At 47.3% G+C, this 21,439-nt stretch overlaps 2 protein-coding genes across 4 annotated transcripts in view; one reads left to right on the forward strand and one right to left on the reverse strand.

Annotated features, from left to right (window-relative positions):
- Positions 1-287: 287 nt before the first annotated feature.
- On the reverse strand, positions 288-10,138 carry LOC128342626 (zinc finger protein with KRAB and SCAN domains 7-like). 3 transcript variants are annotated; one of them, XM_053290186.1, is made up of 5 exons: positions 10,002-10,138; positions 7,955-8,119; positions 6,895-7,638; positions 4,006-4,132; positions 288-1,995 (listed from the first exon to the last, which is right to left on the reverse strand). In XM_053290186.1, the coding sequence occupies exons 3-5, from the start codon at positions 7,600-7,602 to the stop codon at positions 881-883; spliced, it is 1,950 nt and encodes a 649-aa protein (XP_053146161.1). In that variant the 5' UTR covers positions 7,603-7,638; positions 7,955-8,119; positions 10,002-10,138; the 3' UTR covers positions 288-880. The 3 variants fall into 3 exon arrangements, with proteins under 3 accessions (XP_053146161.1, XP_053146160.1, XP_053146163.1); XM_053290185.1 differs by having other exon boundaries at positions 9,803-10,126; XM_053290188.1 differs by lacking the exon at positions 10,002-10,138 and adding an exon at positions 9,554-9,593.
- Positions 10,139-14,352: 4,214 nt separating this feature from the next.
- LOC128343923 (uncharacterized) overlaps positions 14,353-21,439 on the forward strand; it is a 52,448-nt gene continuing 45,361 nt past the window's right edge. Inside the window, exons 1-3 of the mRNA XM_053293355.1 lie at positions 14,353-14,913; positions 17,764-17,859; positions 19,141-19,371. Coding sequence (XP_053149330.1) covers positions 14,491-14,913; positions 17,764-17,859; positions 19,141-19,371 — 750 coding nt within the window. The 5' untranslated portion in view covers positions 14,353-14,490. The remainder of the gene's footprint in view (positions 14,914-17,763; positions 17,860-19,140; positions 19,372-21,439) is intronic.

The following is a 21,439-nucleotide window of genomic DNA, read 5'->3' on the forward strand; positions in this document are numbered from 1 at the left end:
TCAGGGGCCTGGAGCACCTTCCTTATGAGGCAAGGCTACAGCATCTGGGGGCCACTGTGTGAAACAGGATGCTGGACATGATAGGCCTTGAGCCTGATCCAGCAGGGCTGTTCTTATGTTATGTTATGTTATTCATTCATTCATTCATTCATTCGATTTCTATACTGCCCTTCCAAAAATGGCTCAGGGCGGTTTACACAGAGAAATAATAAATAAGTAAGATGGATCCCTGTCCCCAAAGGGCTCACAGTCTAAAAAGGAACATCAGATAGACACCAGCAACAGTCACTGCTTATGTTTATTATGTTATCTGTTTGGTCTATGACCGTAAATAAACATGACTTGACTTATGTTATCTGTTGGATCTTCAAATGATTTACTGCTCTGGTTTTCCCTCCTTCCAATCAGCCTCCGCAGGGGGAGGCTAATTCTGCCTCACCACTGCGTCAGCTGTGATTGGAGCAATCCTATCCAATCCAGCTCCAAAGCAATTTTCCAACAGAGAGACATAGAACAATTACCTACCCTCAGAGGAGGGTGCCTATTGTATCTCTGTGTGAGTAACTGCTAAGTGCTTTCCCCTTCCAATCAATAGGCACATGCGGTAGAGTGGTTTATTTAAACATTCGGTAGATTTATACAGAAATTAAACAGGCTGGGTGGTTAGAGATATTGAAGCAGATTCCTATATTGAGCAGGTGGCTGGATTTGAAGTCCTCCAAGGTCCCTCCCAGCTCTATGATACTGTCATTGTCTTATCACAGAATTATGGGTTCCTCTGTGAGGAAGTAATTCTTACACTTACACATTCCAAAAGTAATTCTCTTCAAATGTGAGAGTGAAGTGTACCTCCAGTTTTTAATCCAGAAAAAAGTGAGACTCAGCGATCAGACAGCTGAGAAGCACTGGTCTTTCGTTTCTCTCTCGTGTGCTTCCTCATGATATGCCTGCGAACATGTGCTCTCTGGCTGAAGTAGTCCCTACAGATGGAGCACTGGAACGGCTTCTCACCCGTGTGCATCCTCTGGTGCACCGTCAGGCCCCATGCATGCCTGAAGCTTTTCCCGCAGTCTGCGCATTTGTGTGGCTTCTCCTCTGTGTGGATGACTTGATGGGTCAAGAGGCTTGTTTTCTGATTAAATGTTTTCCCACAATCTGAGCATTTATACGGCTTTTCTCCTGTGTGGATTCTCTGGTGCCTGTTAACACTTGATTGCGTCGCAAAGATTTTCCCACACACAGGGCATGGGCTCTTTCTCTTTCCTTTGTAGAATTTTTCGGGGACTGTCATTTTGCTAAGTTCGCCACCCAGGTCTGTAACTGACTGATTCTGCCAGTCCTCTGTTTTGATTTTTACCTGCTTCTCTGGTCCATCTTGATTCCCACAGGTTTCTTCCTCCTTTTCATACTCTGATTTTATCAAGGGTGTCCCCTGTGGTTCCTTACTAAGCGCATCCACAAGTCCATGTCTGATAACATCTGCTCCCAGACCGAAGCTTTTTCTACAGACAGAACATCTGTAGAGCTTCTCTCCTGTCTGATCTCTCTGGTATGAAACCAGGCCCCACGTGGGCTTGAAGCTTTCCCCACAGTCTGAGCAGTTATATGATTCCTCTTCTGCATGGATGACCTCGTGGGCAAGGAGGTTGGTTTTCCGATAAAAACTTTCCCCACAATCAGAACATTTATGGGGCTTCACTCCTGTGTGAATAAGGTGATGCCTGTTCAAGCTCGATTTTCGAGTGAAGCCTTTCCCACAAATCAGGCATTTATGCTTTCCCATCCCTTTGGGTAATCTTGCAGAGGTCTTCGTTTTGCAAAGATCACCAGCCACCCCTGTCGCAGATGGATTCTTCCACTGATTTCTCGCATGATCCATCTGTCTTTCTGGTCCATCATGATTGCCTGGGATTCCATCCTCCTTCTCATGTGGTGATGTTTCTGAGGGTGCCCACTGCCGGTCCTTACTGTGCTTATTCATCAATGTATGGGCTCCTGGAATAGAGGAGAGGGATTGAAAAGTGAAAGGGAATCTCTAGAGCAGGGATAGACAGGGAGGGCAGGTCAGACTGGATGGCTATAGGCTACATCCAAGTTCAGAGGCAGGATGATGGCAAATATTTATATACCACTTTTCAACAAAAGTTCTCAAAGCAGTTTACATAGAGATATAAAAATAAATAAAGATGGATCCCTGTCCCCAAAGGGCTCACAGTCTAAAAGGAAACATAAGATAAACACCAGCAACAGCCACTGGAGGGATGTTGTGCTGGGGATGGATAGGGCCAGTTGCTCTCCCCCTGCTAGATAAAGAGAATCACCATTTTTAAAAGGTGCCTCCTTGCTCAGTACGCAAGGGATGCTTCTGAGTACCAGTTGGAGGGGGGCAACTGGTACCCAAGGGAGAGGGCATTTGTCTCCTGCTCAGGGGCTTCCTAGATGCATCTGGTGGGCCACTGGGGGGAACAGGATACTGGTCTAGACCGGCCTTGGGCCTGATCCAGCAAGGCTGTTCTTATGTTCTTTATTGCAGCTGGGGATGATGGCAGTTGAAGTTCAGCAAGAGCTGGAGAGCCAAGGTTGCCTACCCCACTCTAGAACAAGAAAAACAGAATGGCAGCCAGACCTACAAGGGAATCTAAATAATGACAGGAGGCTGAAGCAAAAACGAGAAAGGTTTTGTTGCAGTCAGATGCATGGCAATTCTCTTGAGGGTCCTGATCAGAAATCAGTAGCCATAACGCGTGGCAATGCCAAATACAGAGGGTCCGGCTGTCCTTATTTATCCTATTTTCTGAAATCTGTCCCTGGTAAATCAACATTCCTCTTTTGTCCCCATTTTGGTCTCTTGGGGATCCCTTGTCCCATTTCTGCTCCCTCCCTCATGTGAGTTGCTAGAGTTGTCATTTGTCAGGATTCGGCTCCTTCCCCAGAGTGTCTATAAATTCAGTATCTGAGCAGGTAGACGGATGCATCGTGCCTCTAGTGCTCCTATGAGTAAATGGGTGCGCAGTGCAAAGCACTATGAAGTTCACAGCATGCAGGGATAGGCAACTGTTCACACTCCAGCTGTTGGGGAACTACAGTTCCCATCATCCCCAGCCATATGCTGGGGATTATGAGAGTTGTTGTTCAACAACAGTGGGAGTGCCAAAGGTTGCCTACTCCTGGTAGTGGGGCGAATCCAGCCTCCAAAGATGTGTAATCGTGGGTGGGGGGCTTGGGCAGCAATCCCCAGGATGAGAACTGGGTATTACCGGCATATCCCTGTTTTCATCTGTGAGATGTTGGAGGAGATGGGCTTGGCTCATCAACATTGGGAATCTGGAATCAGGGAATAAACACTGGGAATCTAGAATCAGGTGCTCTGCCCATACTTTATTACCTGCAATCCATTTAAGGCATGCTGAATCAGAAATGTATGCCACGCCCCCCAGGTCGTCTGGCCACACCCCCTACATAATCACAGGCATGTCCCTATTTTCATCAGTGAAACATTGCACAGTGTGCTGTCAAAAGGATCATGTACATTAGGTCCATGCTAGATAAAGAGAACTTCCCTGTTCAGAAGCAGCCTACCTCTGATTATCAGATTTGGGGACAAACATCTGGAGAAAACAGGAGGGGTTTCCCAAAACAGTTGGCCACAGATGAAAACAGAAAGCTGGCTTAGCTAGACCTTTGGTCTGATCCTGCAAGGCAGTTCTTGTCTTCTTGGGGTAGATGCAGATGCCAAGTATAATATACGATAAAGCAACACAAATTCCACAGGGTTACATTGGCAAAACAGGAACCGAATAACATATTCTATCTTGGAGGACAGGGAGGATCAAGGATCTAGTTCAGGGGTGACCAGCCTGAGGTTCTCCAGCTGTTGGACTACAACTTTCATTACCCCAGACACAATTATAGCTGGGGATGATGGGAGTTGTAGTCCAAGAGCAGCTAGAGAGCCTCAGGTTGGCCACCTCTGCTCTAGTTAATAGATATATAAGAAATCCTTACCTAGCAAACGGTTATCTCCATTGCTCTCCTGCTTGATCTCTCTGCAGGGACTTTTCCCCCCAGGACCCAGCAGGATCTGGCCTGCTTTGGAGAAACTCACACCGGACTCCTCAAATGTTCCCAATACCTAAAGTAGCAAAAAGAGACTCTCAGTAGGTGTAAGGGACAGTCAAATGCTGAGTAAAAAATGGGACCACAACCCCTTGATCTGGCCCTGTTTCTCACTGCTCCTTGCCTTAGGAAGGAAGTGCCATGGACACCTATAACAACTTGCCTTCCAGAGTAAACAGCAGGTGTGAAGGGTGGGGTGGGGATTTTCATTGACACTGCAGGCATTGGAGGAAAGGGATAAATCCATCCACCCATGATGCTTCTCTTTTATAAAGCCATTTCTCTTTTTAAAGTTTGTTCCTTAACCATTTTGAGAGGCCTAAACCATATTGGAGCCATGCCTTGTGGGGAGAACCTTCCCCATCTCTGTTTGTTTTTAAGAGACTCTTGAAAATGTACCTATTTTATCGGCTTTAGTGTATAATGTTTATTGATGGTTATTTTAATTTGTTTTATATGATTTAAGGTTTTAATTGTGTTTTAGTCATATTTTAATTTGTTAATTTGTAAACTGCCCAGAGTTTTTATATGGAGCAGTATATAAATATAATATACTGCTTCATAATAATATAATACCACAGCATGTGGGGATGGGGTAAACCCTCTCCTCTGGTGCCATTTCCCTCTGCTGTTTGCTTTGGAAAGGAAGTATCATTGGCACCAATAGCAAACTCCTCCCCTAGGAAACAACAAATGGAGAAGGGGGGGATTTTAATCAAAAGCATGGCATGAGGTTAGGAAGAAATAACCCCCCTGCCCGTGCTGCAGCCCTGACCCAGACTGGATCCTCATCACAGCTGGTTGTTTGTTGTTGTTGTTGTTGTTGTTTTAAAAAGGAAATAAAAAGAAAGACAGAACAATGAAGCTTTTAGCATCATGTGGCATCTGACCTCATCCAACTGAGATAATTTTAACTGGAGCACCTGGATTGGACCTGTGACATCTACATGCAAATGGGGTGTGTGTGAGTAGTGATCAGCTACTCCTCCTCCCTAAGGAGTTCACCAGAAGTGAACTCTATACTGACTGACAGGCTGGTGAACTCCAGAGTCATCCAATCAGTATACCAGGTGGATAGGACCTAGAGAGTCATGAGGGGGAAGAGAAGGTTCCTTTGATAGAAGAAGCTAGGCTGGAGGTGAAGAAAGCATGGGCGGAAAGGCTTAGTGAGGAGCAATGGAGTTTTGCTCCCTCAGGGTCAAAAGCTAGCCTGGAGATTTCTCTCATGGAAAGACCTCTGCAGCTCCTTGAAAGACAGGAGGGCAGGAAACTTGAATCCTCATCCAGGAATTGGTGAGTTCTAGACAAGGGACGGCCGGACTTTGGCTTCTGGAAGTTTAGCCAGGGAACAGTTTGTTAGTCAGACTTTGCATTAGAAACTTATATTGCTTTTGTGTGCTCTGTAAATCTCTGATATTGTTCTAGGATGGTCTATCTGTAAGCTTTTAAAGGTTTATTTGCATGTTCTTTGCAACTGGGTAACCAAGATTTGTAAAGTGTGCTACCCCAATATCATCTGGGGTGTTTTTTGAAGTATTCTTGTAAACACTGAGTATTTTTACCTGTAACTAAAAGCTGAGAGAGCCTCAGATCAAAGCAGTCTGTAGCATTTGAATAAAGCCCCCCCCCTTTTTGTTCTTTGTAATTTTAAAAAGCCTCTCTGAGTGGATTTTTGACTCAGGAAATGGGGGGCTGAAGGGGGTTTCTCTGGTGCAACACGCCCCATATGTGCAATGTTTTTGTATACTTTTCCAATAGCAAAAGAAGGAGAGTTTCCTTGGGATTTTCACCCAAGCCCAGGAAGGGGGTGGGTTAAACTCTGTTTTAATTGGGTGGTGGCGGCAGCCTAGATCCTACCAAGATGACAGGAAAGTTTGGGAAGAAGCCTTTGCTCAAAAAGCATAGAGGGGATGATTCAGCATTTTTCTTCCCCTCACATGGGCTTGCTCTGAGACAAAGGCTTGTAATCCGCTACAGTGTGTGTGTGTCTACCATTATGCTACACCCTTATATTAGCCCCGTTGACATTATGTTGACATTATGTTGCACTATGACACTTACAGATGTCTCTGCATTCGTACTGTGTCTGTGTGAGGGACTGTACCTGCGTTCATTTTTAAAATTGAAAGTCCTTCAGATGCATGGTACAGATGTGTACTGCTGTACCCGTGTCCAGCAGAATGTATGAATAACTGTAACTGGTGCACAGATCTAACCCAGTGTCAGGGGCAGAGCTGTAATTGTGTGCACGGGTGCCAAGAACCCATGTGCAGCTGCCATCGGGGCCACTGTGCTCACCACAATGGGCACCTGGCTTCCGTTTTCTCCCTGCCACATGTGGCGGCAGCCTCCCTGGAAGAGCAGCCCACTGCTCAGCCGCCACTACGGCCCCCACCGAGCACAGCGGGGAAGAGAAGGGGGCGCCCTGCATGTGGCAGGAAGGGACACTGCTGAGGGGGTGCTGGGCGGGGGGGGTGGGATTTGCTGCCAGGTTGGGGTGGCAGGTGGCCTGAACACTGGCTGCTTATGCCCTCCCTACTCTACTGACCTGGGTACACTGCACATTTATTGTACAAGTGATAAACATAACGTATGCATAGGACTTATTGCCCTTGCAGCCCAGAATTGCTTATCCCAGCATCTCAGCCCTTCAGTCTCTTTAACGGGAAATTCCCAAGACTGAGCTGTGGATGGTGAGGTTAGTAATGAGCAGAACTGAGAGAGAGAGACGTGACAAGGGCAAGGGCCACAAACTGACAGAGGATCAGACGTTCTCACCTGTTTCTCCTCCCTCTCGGCCTCTCCGTGCTGGAGCAGGAACTCCTCAGCCAGGGCCACCGCATGGCCACAGGTCTCTGGCTGACCTTCCCTCACCCAGCTCTGGATCTCCAAGGGCAGGATGCTGAGGAACTGCTCCAGGATCACCAGCTCCAGCATCTGCCCCTTGGTGCGCCTTTCCGGCTTCAGCCACCCGTGGCAAAGTTCCTGGAGGCGGCTGCAAGCTGCTCTCGGCCCTCCTGCCTGCTGGTAGCAGAAGTCCCGGAAACGCTGGCGCAGGACCTCAGTGCTGATGGTCCCCTCCCTCAGAATCGCCTCCTTCACTTTCCGGAATCCCTCTTGATCTACCGGTTTCAAGGTCCCAGAGGCTGTTTGGTCTCCCTCTCCAAAGCTGAGTGGCTGGAGCCTCACCGCCTCCTTTGCACCCTGGTAGACGCTAGAAAGAACAAGAGAAGTCTTGCCGTCTGAGGGGGGCTCTGCGTTTTCTGACCTGGAGGGAGGAGACTCGACTTTCTTCAGGAACTCCTGCAACTGGGCTTCCCAACACTGCAGCTGCCTCTCCTCTGGTTCCAGTTTAATCCACTGTGGAGTCACCTGATGCAGACGTTCTCCTTCGGACCCTGCCTGGACAACGTGGAGGCCATTTCTGGAATCTTTGGGCACTCTTTCAGCAGTGGGGCCTTCCGGAATCTCTGCTTTCCTTTTCATCCTTAGATGGTGATTCCTGTCTAACAAACTCAATGACTAGAATGGGGGGTGGGGGAGGGGGGGAGGGAGAAAGCAAGCATGGAATGTAATTCAATGTAAGGACAAAATGATAACTTTGTGGGATAAAAAACACAAACCCTATTTTTGTTTCACTTATACATTTATGGATTAATATACATCTATGGTGTGGCCATTTTTAGACTATTGCCTACAGTTTTGGCCAGTACCAGCTCAAGGCCTCTGTGTACCTGAGGCAAGGTGCCAAATGCCACTGTCCCCATTCTGTGCACTCTCCTCCCCAACTCCCCCCCCCCCATTTTTTAAGCACAGAGAAAGCAGAAGGGCATCTTACCCGCTTGCTGGTGCCTCAATAAACTGCTGCCTGAGGCAGTCTCAACTCGCCTCATGGAAGGGCCGCCCCTGGTACTGGCCACCGCATCTCAAAAATGATATTGTCGAAGCTGAGAAAGGGGCAGAAAAGGACAACCAAACTGGCCAAGGAGTAAGAGCAGCTTCTCTGTGAAGAAAGGAAAGGTGTTTAGGGCTTTTAATGTTTTGAAATACATGCCAGGATGTTTTTCACACAGGGCTTTTAAAGCCCTTTAACTCATCTCCAGAATGGAGGAGGTGCATTCACATCTCTGTCAGATTTACCCCGAAGTCCCTGCAAGTTATCGGCGAGCGGTTCACACACAATTCGGGTTTTTCACTGCGCGTTAAGAGTGTAGCCCAATTTATATCGGGGTTAAAACCTGGTTATTTGCATCGGTTGAGTTCGCAGTAAAGCCTCCCAGTAAACTTACGGTAAAGCCTGCTGTGCGTAAAAGTCCCAGGGGATGGGCAGAAACGGTAGACATATATAAGATTTTGCACTGTGTGGAGAGGAGAAATTTCCTCCCCTCTGTTATCCTAGAACAGTGTCAAACACTAAAATGCACTATCTATAGATTCAGGACAGACAAAAGAAAGTATTTCTTGTACAATGAAGCATTAATAGATAGAAACCAAAGTAGAAATAGATACTCCGGCTGACACACAGAGCAAGGATGCCCTGGTGCAAGAAGAGAACAGCCTCGCAGAACTGGTTAGTTTCCAACTAACTGCACCGGGGCAGCAGGGAAGGGGCTAATTTTTATGCCTTCTCCTTCTCCAGGAGCATTCCCAGACAGCAGGCTTGGCCATGAGTTGACTGTGAGGCTTTGGCTGATTCACACCCTCCATTCTGGAGAAGATGTGAGCTAAAAATCGGGTGTGAAAAACTTCCTGGAATCTCTCTGGGCTACCCAAAAATATGTCCCCAAGGGCTGCTCAACCCAACAACAAATATACAACCTATTTGTACTGTAGATTGTTTTAATGTGATTTTATTTATTTATAGATTTATTGATTTTATTCATGCATTTTTAATTTATTTTTACTGCTCTGTGTTAAACTTGTAATCCATCTTCGGATAAATTTATGAAAGGTGGTAAAGAAATCAACAAAATGCTCAAAGTGGTTCACACAGAGCCAGTTCCCATGAACAGGGCCTGCAGCTGCCCCTCCATAATGGGGCCAACATTGCTAATGTAGCCGCCCCGACATCACTCCAGGACCTGCTGATGGGATTGTGGCACCTCCTTTAATTGGGTGTGAATAAATCAACCCTCTACATGTGCTAGAAAGCCCCTTTTAAACGTGGCAGCAACATTAACATGTGTAGGGGAGACTGAAGGTCAGTGTTCATGGGAACTGGCCCACGGAAAAAGATATAAGAAGCTTCCCTGTCCCAAAAGGTTTCACAGTCTAAAAAATAATAATAATAAGGGAGACACCAGCAACAACCACTGGAGAGATGCTGTGTTGGGGTTGGATAAGGACAGTTGCACTCCCCCTGCTAAATAAAAGAGAATAGAAAAAGAATATCTTTTGTTCAGCTAACAGAGGGACCTGACCACAGGGCAATTCATACCATCCATCTCTACACCTCTGCTGCTACAGATATTTAAACAATCAGTATAAGATGTTTCCTCCTTGACCCAGATGGGCTCACAATCGAAAAAGGTCTCTCATTCCCCAAATGATTCTCTGACATTTCCTTGTTGTCAGCTTGTTTAAAACAGCAAAGGAAAAATAGAAGCGTGAGGGCTGGAATCACAAAGCTTGTGTGTTCGGCGCTGGAGTGGAGGCAAGGTTGATGCCAAAGGAGAATGAAACTGACCAACTTTCCTCCCAGTCTTCCTTTCTGCCCTGTCCTTGGTTTGAGCGGAGAAGGAGAGGAGGCAGCTCCATAAAGCCAAAACTCTTGATCACACTGCAGCCTCTTTGCTCCATATTCTTTTTCCTCACCCCCTTTCTTAGGGGGAGGTCATCTCCCCCCTCGCCACCCCATCATGCAAAGCAGCCCCCTTTGAACTCACTGCTCCCAGAGGGATGTCAGCAGAACTGAGAAATTCAAAATTCAGCTTCTGGGGCAAGGGAGGAGCACGGACACAGTGTGGGTAATAAGAGGAAATGTTCGTCTTGGTGCATTGATTGCACTGACGCACCCCACGCATTCCCACGCCTCTCTAGGAATCCGTGCTCTCTATCCTTAACCCTTGAAGCATTTGCTGCCTTGGAAAGTGGTCTGGGAAGTTCAGCTGGAGCAGATAGCAAGAGAACTGAACCAAGATTCAAGGGTCACCAGTGCTGTTGATACATCTGCACTGGATATTAGTTGTTGCTGCCGTTGTAGTAGTAGTCCAAATAAGCAAGATGTTGCTGGAGCCTCTTGCAGTTCTCAAGGGCTGCTGGGCCAGACGGACAAACCCACCAGCTGCTGCACCTGCCGCCACAGCACCACGGGGGAGGCCTGTTCAGCAAACCCCCCTCCCGGCTGCACACATGGCAGCTATAAGGCAAAGATCGGTCAGGCAGGGCGGGCATGGGGTGGCAGTAGGAGCCTCCCCCCCACCAGACATTTGGAGGCGCCCTGGACATTGGAGGACACGGACCAGCACCCCAAGGTCCGGGAGTAAGAGCACCTCTGACTCCAGCAGAATCTGAGGACCAAAGGTGGAGACCTGAGAGCCCCAAAACAGCATGGGAATGCGCTTGGACCCGGCCTTTCTCCTCAGTGCCCAGGAACCTTTCCAAACAGCCAGTGAATGCAGTTTTGCTGCACTTAGGCTGAGGCGGAGAGTTCATACCAGGGAACCAGCCATGTCAGGATGGCGACAGAAGTTGCCGTTCATACAGCCAATGGCATTCTTCAGCTTGGCTCCTGACGATCCACACAGAGGCGTATCTAGGGGAAATAGCGCCTAGGGCAAGCACTGAAATTGCGCTCCCTGTACAGACATCTGACACCCATCTTTCAGATAACTTTACCTTAATGTCAGCTGAAAAATACAAGTCAAGCTTGTTAATCTTTTAATATTTCAAAAACTATTTAGCAGTGGACATAGCCAGACCAAGAAAATGCTGGAAAACTACAAATGTCAGTATGCTGGGGCTCATGAAATCCCCATATATTATGCGGAGGTATACTTGGAGAAACTAAAAGAAGTGCCTGTCTAATTCTCTGCTATGCATTGTAGCATCACGATTACATAAGTTTTAAAAATAAATGGAGAATTTGACTTTTCCCAGATACTCTGAAAATAATTAAAGGATATGCAGAGTAAACTGTGTCACTGCTTGGAATATATTCTAGTATTTCAGAAAGACAGTAAAAATGAGAGAAAGAGCAAGAAACTCCCAGTGGGCCTTAATACTAAGGATTTCACATTGATTCAAAGACAAACTCACCATTAATAGCCATATTATTAAGACATCACATTTAACTCACTTATCACAAGAAGCAAAGTAAGAGCAAATGGATACAATCTTAGCTCATAAACTTCAGCTCAGTATTCACAAGCCCTGATTCTCTGTACATAGTGCCAGTCTGAATATGTGTACAGTGACATATTATATTAATTTTTTTAAAAAAATTACCTGTAGCCCCTTCGGGGGACTTCTTAAAGGCTGTGGGGGGTCTGCAAAGTTTCCCCCTCCTCCCACTGGCCTCTAAGGCCTTACAGGCACCATTTGAGCATGTGCAGTGGTCATTTTTTAAAATAATTTTTTTATTTAAAAAATGCCCGCTGAAAACAAAATGGCCACTGTGCATGCTCAAATGGCCTCTGCCAGGCGTGGCATGCCTCACAGAGGCAATTTGAGGGCCTCACAGAGGCAATTTGAGCATGCCAGTGGCCATTTTGTTTTTGGTGGCCATTTTTTAAAAAAATTAATTTTAAGAAATTGCGCCCCCCCTTCAAGTGATGCCCGGGGCACGTGCCCTGCCTGCCCTACCCTAGAGACGCCCCTGGATCCACATGATATACTGGGCATTATATGTGTCTTTAAAAAGGAGCACTTGGGTGCAGTGCTCAAAATGGCTCAACTTTAGGCACTCCCTGCTGAGGTAAAGCCACCCAGAGGTGCACCTAGGTAATTTTGGAGCCTGGACCGAAAGGTCTTCGGAGCCCCCTGACTGTTATTCCCCTGTCTCTTACACCCCTGCAGAGCGGCACCTTTTAAAGCGGTGATTTCCTTTACTGCGCAGGGGGAGAGCAACTGACCCTATCCAGCCCCAGCACAGCACCCCTCCAGTGGCTGTTGCTGGTATCTTTCTTAGGTTTCTTTTTGAGATTGTGAGCCCTTTGGGGAGAGGGAGCCCTCTTTATTTATTTATTTTTATTCCTCTGTGTAAACCGCTTTGGGAACGGTTTGATGAAAAGTGGTCTATAAATATTCATATTCATAGTAGTAGTCGAGCAGAGGTCAGGCTTGGCCACCTGGCACAGTGCAGGCCGGAGGCACAGAGCGGTGACCACACCACCCACAGTTTTTGAGATGGTGAGCCCTTTGGGGACAGGGAGCCATTTGTTGAATTTATTTATATCTATGTAAACCGCTTTGGGAACTTTTTGTTGAAGGGCAGTTTATAAATATTTGTCATGTCATATCATATCATATCATATCCCACCTGGAACAGACTAAAGAGGATTTGGGGGTGTGAAGGCCCTGGACCTCCGCCCAGAAGTCCAGGGGGAAGAGGGCCTCTGAAACTACGTATCTGGGAAATCTCCACGTTGGCATCAGTGGAACCATATCCAGGGGCGCCTTCCCCATGAGGCAGGGTGAGGTGATGGACTTAGGTGGGGAATGCGCCCTGGGCTGGCAAGTGGCAATCAGCTGCCTGCCTAAGTTTGCCACCTTGGCCGCACCTCCGCCTCTGTGTCCTCGAACTGGCCAGTCAGCCAGTCCTCCCTGCCCCACACTTTCTTCTCTGCCCTGCTAACAAGGCGAGGGGCCATCACACCTTCCTCTTCTGGGTGTGCACTCCCCCCTTGTCCCAGGGCAACGAGAGGCTAGTGGAATGGGAAGCAGGGCAAGCTGCCTGATCAGGCAAGGAAGAGCAAGCCCCACACATTCTGTCCTTGTCTCTCTTGCGGCTGGCATGGGCCAAGTGCCTTCCCCTCTTGGCTTGATCAGGGAGCCTGAAAGGCCTACAGTTTTGCCACCCCCACCTCTCTTTTTCATTAATTGTTTATTGAATGGTTTTCTAACTCAAGTTACAATATATACAAAAAGAAAAGAACATACAGAGTGTACTTCCTCCACCCGTAATCTTCTCTGCCTTCCTATTTAGGAACATAGCTCAGTATCTAGCTCAGTATTGTCTCCCCAGACTGGCAGCGGCTTCTCCAAGGTTGCAGGCAGGAGTCACTCTCAGCCTTATCTTGGAGATGCTGCCAGGGAGGGAACTTGGAACCTTCTGCATGCAAGCAGGCAGGTGCTCTTCCTAGAGCGCCCCCTCCCCAAGAGGAATATTTTACTGTGCTCACATGTCTCCCATTCAAATGCAAACCAGGGTGGACACTGCTTAGCAAAGCAATCTATGCTTACTACCACCAGATCAGCTCTCCTCAATCTGAATAATTGACTGACTTGCTGCCCTTCCTAAAGTGGCTCGGGGTAGTTTCCATTAAAATAATAGACACATAATAAAACAACTAAAACAAAATAAAATAAACATTTGAACCAGATTAAAATTAAAACTTAAATTAGATCTTTCCCCACAACCCTCCCAATTCCCTTCCCCACCCCAAAACAAGACCAAAAACAAAACAGAAAGAAGAGGAAACAACAAACCAAACAAAAACACCTCCCTTCTCCACATTAACTGTGTGGCTTCTGTACATTATTCTAGGCAGGGACTCCAATTAGCAAAAAGGCCTGAATATTGTTGCCAGACAGCCAATAATTTCATGTTGGCTCCTAATTTTAGAAATGCTGTTTGGTTCCTAGCTGCTAGGAGGAACTGATCAGGCATCCAACTTCCCACATCAGGGACAGTGAAGGATTTCCAGTGTTGGAGTATCAACCACTCCTGCATCTTGCTATGGCTGCATTCTCTGTCAGGGAGTGGGGCAGTGGAACTGCAGGCAACCAAAGCTGCCTGAGGAGGTGAGGAGCAGCACAAAACCACCCTAGGACAAGTGTGGAGTGGGGACCCTGAAGAGAACCACACACATCACTGATAGCCCTCAGCACATAAGAACATAAGAAAAGCCGTGTTGGATCAGGCCCAGGTCTCATCTAGACCAGCATCCATCCTGTTTCACACAGTGGCCCATCAGATGCCTCTGGGACCCAGACACCCATAAGTGAGAGGGGTATACCCTCCTTCCTGCTGTTGCTCCCCTGCAACATGCTTTAAGAGGCATCTTGCTTGCTACATCAATCATTCAATCAGCTTTCCACGTGCTGTTGAGACGTCCATCAGCAAATTACCAGGAGGAGCCACACCCATTTGCTAGCTGAAAGGGAGGAAATGAAAGTAAAATCTGTGTGATTCTCAGTGTGAGGGCGGCAGCCATGGCAGCATGGAGTCCTGTTAGGGATCTCTGTGAGGAAGCCACTTGTTCCGTCTGCCTGGACTATTTCAAGGACCCCGTCATCATTCCAGAATGTGGGCACAATTTCTGCCGAGCCTGCCTGACCCAGTGCTGGGGGGAGCCGGACACAGAGGCTTCCTGCCCTCAGTGCAGAGAAACTGTTCAGCAAAAGAACTTCATCCCAAATCGGCAACTGGCCAACTTTGCAGAGATAGTCAAGAAGTTAAGTCTTCAGGGAGGAAACAAGACCGGAGGAGAGGAGAGAGTCTGTGAGAAACACCGAGAGCCCCTGAAACTCTTCTGCAAAGACCACGAAAGCTGCATCTGTGTGGTGTGCGACAAAGCCAAGGAGCATGAAAACCACAAGGTGATTCCTCTGGAGGAGGCTTACGAAGAGTACAAGGTAGGAAATCGCTGTGAATGGGGTTTTGTGGTGTGCTAAAAACATGTTCTTGTGCAGTTCTCCCCAGCAAGTGATTAGAAGTCACCTGGTCTTCCCTTTCCTTTCTTCTTCTTTCTCTGGGGTCAAGTCTGCTCATCTGCAGCTGAAACCCAGGCTTGGAGTTTCTCTTTGGCCCCCCACCCCAAACAGGCAGCAGCCCTCTTGGCTGGGCTCTGACAAGCCAGCTGCATCTCTCGGTCTGGCTAGTGAGCCTGAAGTTTCCAGCAATATGGTGACCCCAAACAACCATGATTTACAAACAGTGCATATGATCCTTGTGCAGGAGCACAAGAAAAAGCAAACGGGGAAAAATATCTGTGTGTTCCTCTAGAGAAGAAAGCATGGAAAGCCTGAGTCGATGCTGTGAGAGGAGAAAAGCTGTGTAGTGAGAAATCGGTGTTTGTGTCTCAGTACTACTATTTCAATATTGTTACAGAACTTATAAAACACTTGTAACCCTCAACATACCTCAATTTTTTTAATGCTTTTTATGTTATTTGCATCATTTAACCTCCAAATGGCGGGTCCTCAGTGCTCCTGTTGGGCTTTGACTCCCCTCCAGTTCCAGCCTTGTGTTTCATAAGGGGGAGGGGCTGCTAAGTTCCTTGTCAGGGCCAAAGGGCTGAGGACATGAACAGTTGCATGGGAGACATACATTTGATAGGTGCTATTTATGAATACAATGCATATTTATATACTGCTTTTCAGCAAAAGGTTCCCAAAGTGATTTACATATACATAAAAGAGAATGGCTCCCATTCTAAAAATGAAACCTAAGATAGACACCAGGAACAGCCGCTGGAGGGATGCTGTGCTGGGGATGGATAGGGCCAGTTGCTCTCCCCCTGCTCACTCAAGAGAATCACCACTATAAAAGGTACCCCTTTGCTCACTTAGCAGGGATGATATAATTTGTATCTCTGTTATTTAATAGGTGCCCATTTGTCTTTGAGCGATAATATTCTGTACTTGAACTTGGGGGTGGGTTGGGAGAATCACGGGCTGATGTTGTGCCCATCTTGCTGCCCATCACTTGCGAATGTGGGAAGAGTTTCTTGGCTCCTCAGCTGAGTGGAGTGGCCGCTCTGATGTTCCTGCCATTGGTGATAATGGCCAAAAGTGGCACAAGAGTGATTGTGTACATCTTAGCAGGCAGGGAAGAGGAAGCAGAAAGGACGGGCCTATTCAGTGACTGGGAAGCAGGACAGACACGCCCCTCTTGGATGGGTGGCCTGCTGTGCAGTATGTCAGCCACTGCCTCTTTGTGTCTTTTCTATTTTAGAGGCTGGAAATGTCTTTGGTCTCATGATTTCAAGGGGATTTGGGAACTTGACTCACTTGGGACTTTGTTAGAGTTCATTTTTGGCCAACTGCCCCTGCTATGGGGCAATTGGCAGGGCTGCACTCCATTGACCTGCACTTCCCCACAGCAGGGATGGGTGAGCGGAGGTATGCATATTGTCCAGGACTGGATGGACAGGCTGCCTTTGTCATCACACTGTCCTGTCCAAAACCCATGTAGAAATAGGCAGATCCATGGAGCTTGGGCCATCCAGCGGGGCTGTTCTTATGTTTTGATGGGCTTTAAAAGGGGCTTAAAGAAAGAATGTTTCTGAGGTTGGGTTCCTTGAAACCAAAAAATGGAATGGAAGGAATCAAAGATGTGAAGAGGTTCAGGGGTGATTATGTGATGAAGGGGAATGAAAAGAAAATCTTCCTCAGGATCACCTTGGTGGCTTTTCCTGTTGTTGTGGACTTAGAGAAGGAAACTTTTTTCTGTTGGATCCTGCTGCTGGTTCTTTCTCTTGCAAATTGGAAGGGAAACCACCCTTGATACTTTTTGGAAGTTTCTGATTGCTAGTCATGGCCCATTAACACTGGGCTGTGGACCAATCTCCATCTAAGGTGCTTTGTTTGCTCACTGAGGGGAAGGATTCCTTCCTGGGCCAGATGCTGCTGTTTCTTATTCTAATAGTCAGATTTAGAGATGATTTAGGAAATTAGCTCCCCTGCGGAGCAAAGAGGCACTCGTTTAAAGTGGTGATTCTCTTTATTGGGCAGGGGCAGGAGGAGAGCAACTGGCCCTATCCATCCCCAGCACTGCATCCCTCCAGTGGCTGTTTCCAGGGTCTATCTTAAGTTTCTTTTTAAACTGTGAGCCCTTTGGGGACAGGGAGATATTTTGTTTATGTCTATGTCAACTGCTTTTGTTGGAAAGCGGTATATACATATTTGTTGTAGTAGTAGAAAGGCATTCCGATATCTACAGACCATCTCAAAAACTGCCAGTTGGATGACCCCGGGATCTTCTCAGGTCAGTTGTTCAGATGTGTTATCTTTTAGAGAAAATATGTTTGAGAACGATCTGGGCCTCTGACCTGCACGCACTCCAAACCTCCTTTTAAACTATGATTTTTCTTTAGCCATCTCTGGTAAATCTGGATCTTAGGTCCTGAGAAACTCCTGGGAATACTAAAGGGTGGAAAGAAGGGGTCTGTCTGAAGCTTTGGACACTGGGGGTGGTGTTCCTCTCTGCCATCTCAGAGTGTCTTCAGCACATACTTCAATTGTATCTGCTATGCATTATGTGTTGACTGTTTTATAGGCACCAGTTTTTTATTTCAATGGGATAACAATTCACAGGGGAACTGTTGGGGGAACCCTCCTGAAAGGCAATGCCAAGCACAGTGTTCAACCTTTTTCTTCGTGTTCAAAGTGTTCGACAGTGTCCTGCCTTTTTCTTAGTTTGGATCTGTACATATAGTAAATCTCCAAGAAGGAATCAAACCCAAACATTTGTTTTCTCTTCAGGATCAGATCTGCAGCCTTCTACAGACTTTGAGGAAGAAAGAGGAAAAAATGCTGACGTGTAAATCAAACATAGAAGAGGAAAGCCAGGATCTGCTTGTAAGTGTCACTAGTAATGGGAAGCTAAAATCACACAAAACCGTATGTGTGGAAACATTGTCTGACATTCTTGTTGAATTTACTAGAGGCAGTCCGATTGAAATATAGGTCTTGTAGAGAAACTACTGAATGGTAAAGTAAAGTGTGCCATCAAGTCGATTTCGACTCCTGGTGCCCACGGAGCCCAGTGGTTTTCTTTAGTAGAATACAGGAGGGGTTTACCATTGCCTACTGCCACACAGTGTGAGATGATGCCTTTCAGCATCCTCCTATATTGCTGCTGCCCACAGCAGCAATACCAGCAGGGATTTGAACCGGCAACCTTCTGCTTGTTAGTCAAGCATTTCCCCGCTGTGCTGAATGGTACTACTGAGTCATGCAGTCAGGATGTCAGCCATTGAATATTACCTGCAAAAGAGACAAAAGGCCAGGACAGCCCTGCTTCTCAGATCCTTTGTTATTTGGAATGGCTTGAGCAGGTTGGCTCTATAATGAGGCAGTGGCTTCTGGCAGCAGGTGATTCCGGGGCTGTGGTGAGTGGGGAGGAAAACATGCTGCCTTCTACCGAGTCAGACCATTGGTCCATCTAGCTCATTACCTACACACAGACTGGCAGCGGCTTCTCCAAGGTTGCAGGCAGGAGTCTCTCTCAGCCTTTTCTTGGAGATTCCAGGGAAAGATCTTGGAACCTTTTGCATATGAGCCTGCCAGGGCCTTCCACTCATCTCAGGCCTTGCTCATGACCCTGCCACTAACAGATCCGGTTGGCGGGGACTAGAGACAGGGCCTTTTCGGTTGTGGCCTCTCGGCTTTAGAACGCCCTCCCTGAACAACTTTGCCATGCTCCTTCCTTTTTTTTTTTTTAATAACTACTGTAAAAACACATTGAGGTGCTTCACATGATTAGTGTGAAACGCCAGATGGGGTTTGTGTGGGGAGAGCGGGCTTAGCTGGATCGGCTGCCCAGATGAGCGGCTCTTCCATTCGGGCACTCCTGCGCCCAGCCATGGCTCCGTCTGGAGCTCCAGGGGTCAGGGAAGGATTAGGGTTAACCCCCCCCCCGAATCCCAGGAAGCAACACACTAGTGCGCAGTGCCTTCTTGTGGTCCCCCTCCCCTCTCCCTGACTGTCTCTGGAAGAGTTTCACTCAGGTCAAGGCTAAGTTTCAAAAGGGAGTTAGGCTTGCTTGCACCATTCTCAGAACTCGCTTTCTGACCCTGCAGGGATTGACAGTATTCCTGACATCGCTTGTTTTTTCTTCTTAAAATTGGCTTGTTCCAGGAGCAAACCAAAGCAGAGAAGCAGAAGATGAGGGCTGAGTTCAGACAACTGCACCAGTTTCTGGAGGAGCAAGAGAAACGTTTGCTGGCCCAGATGGAAGAGCTGGAGAAGGAGATTGCGATCAGAAGGGATGAGCACCTGGCCACACTCTCCGAGGAGCTCTCCTCCTTGGCAAGTTTCATTCCAGAGATGGAGGAGAAATGTCAGCAGCCAGCGAGTGAACTTCTGCAGGTGAGGTCTGGTCCATGCGTGCCCCAGCAGGAGGCAGGAGAACCTGGATGGGGGAGAATGCGAGGCCCTCCTTCAGACTGCAGGGCAGGGATTCCATTTTGGAATTCTCTTCCACGTGAAACATGGAATGGGAAGATGACAACTTGCATATTGGAGAAAGAGGTCCTAGCTTAGCCCTCCGTGCTAGGGATGTACATGAACTGGTTCAGACATTCGGCGGGGGTTTTACCTGTAAGGAGCAGGGAAGTTGTTCTCTCTCTCTTCCCCCCCCGCCCCCCGTGTTTCCTTTGCTGGCTGGCGTGGGGTGGCAGCATACCCTCAGCGTCAGACCAGAAGTGGCCGGTGTGTGCATAATGAACCTATGGAATTCTCTGCCACAAGATGTGGTGACAACCTACTACCTGGATGGCTTTAAGAGGGGTTTGGATAAATTGATGGAGGAGACTACTAGTTACTACTACTACTACTAGTCTGAGGGCTATAGGCCACCTCCAGCCTCAGAGGCAGGATGCCTCTGAATACCAACTGCAGGGGAGTTACAGCAGGAGAGAGGGCATGACCTCAGCTCTTGCCTGTGGCTTCCCGGAGGCATCTGGTGAGCCACTCTGAAAGAAGCCTATGCTTTAAGGTGGTGATTCTCTTTTTTTAGCAGGGGGAGAATAACTGGCCCTATCCATCCCCAGCACAGTGAAGTATCGGGGTACCCCTGACTCCAATAGGGGAGGTTCGTTCCTGGGCGGATGGAGCCCAATAATCAGCCCAGACGAGAGGACTTAAGATCAAGGTTTTATTTGCTCTTAAGTAGCAAAGGTGCTGCTCGTCTCGCGCTTAAAGCAGGACAGAGGCCTGATACAGAAGCAACACATTTATACACCAAATTATCCTTAAGAAAACATTTACACACACAAAAAGCAGTTATATTTCATAACTCATGCTTAGTTCCTGTTTCGTCTGGGAATAGGTCATAAATTATGCGTGCAAGCAGTGGGCCAGTCTTATCTTGCTCCTTCAGCACGTGTGGTTACCATGCTAAATATGATTCTTGCTAACTGAGGGGAAAGCAACTACCAGGCATGAAAATCATTTCAGTATAAGCAAAATTCTTACTGCAGGCCCAAACAAAATGGCAAAGTTTATGTCAAGCGATTGCTTTTGATTTCAACTTATATAGCCCAGACACCAACAGTACCTCCAGTGACTGTTGCTGGTGTCTATCTTATGTTTCTTTTTAGATTGTGGGCCCTCTAAGGACAGGGATCATTCGATTTATTTATTATTTCTTTGTGTAAACCGCCCTCAGCCATTTTTGGAAGGACAGTATAGAAATCGGATTAATAATAATTCGATTTCTATAATGCCCTTCCAATAATAACAATAATTAAAAAAAACACAGGGCGCTGGACTATATAGGCTTTGGGTGTAATTCAGCAGAACTCTTCTTATGTTCCCATTTTAATTTGCTACATGTGCAACTTCAGCTAAGGACAGTAGCAGAAACACCACGGCCTCCTGTCCAGGGTAAGGCTACATCCAAACCTTTCCACAATTCCATTTCCAAGACAGGGCTGAGAGAGACTCCTGCCTACAGCCTTGGACAAGCCGCTGCCAGTATGCGTAGACGATACTGAGCTAGATGGAGCAATGGTCTGACTTGGTATATGTTAGGAACAGAGTTTCCTCTGTTCCTAAGTAATTGTTTCAGTCTGTCCTGCTCTTGTCAGATCACACTTGTGTCCTGTTTAGGGCCCAATAGTTTAAGAACACTGTTGATAGACAGGAAGAGATTCAGAGGTTTGCAGCCCAGATGATGAGGGGTCTGCAAACCAAGTCCTGTGAGGAATGGTGGAAGGACCTGGGTGTGCTTAGCCTAGAGAAGAGCAGACAAAGAGGGGGATAAGATAACCGTTTCCAAATATCGGAAAGGGTGTTGCTCACCTAGAAGAAGGAGCGGGCTTGTTCTGTTGCTCCTGAGGGCAGGACTAGAACCAATGGGTTGCAATGACAAAAACAGATCTGAACCCAAGAGGCAGAATTTCCTCACTCCAAGAGCTCTTTGACTATGGAAGAG

This window comes from Hemicordylus capensis, chromosome 2 (assembly GCF_027244095.1).
Source record: "Hemicordylus capensis ecotype Gifberg chromosome 2, rHemCap1.1.pri, whole genome shotgun sequence".
NCBI classification, from domain to species: Eukaryota; Metazoa; Chordata; class Lepidosauria; order Squamata; family Cordylidae; genus Hemicordylus; species Hemicordylus capensis.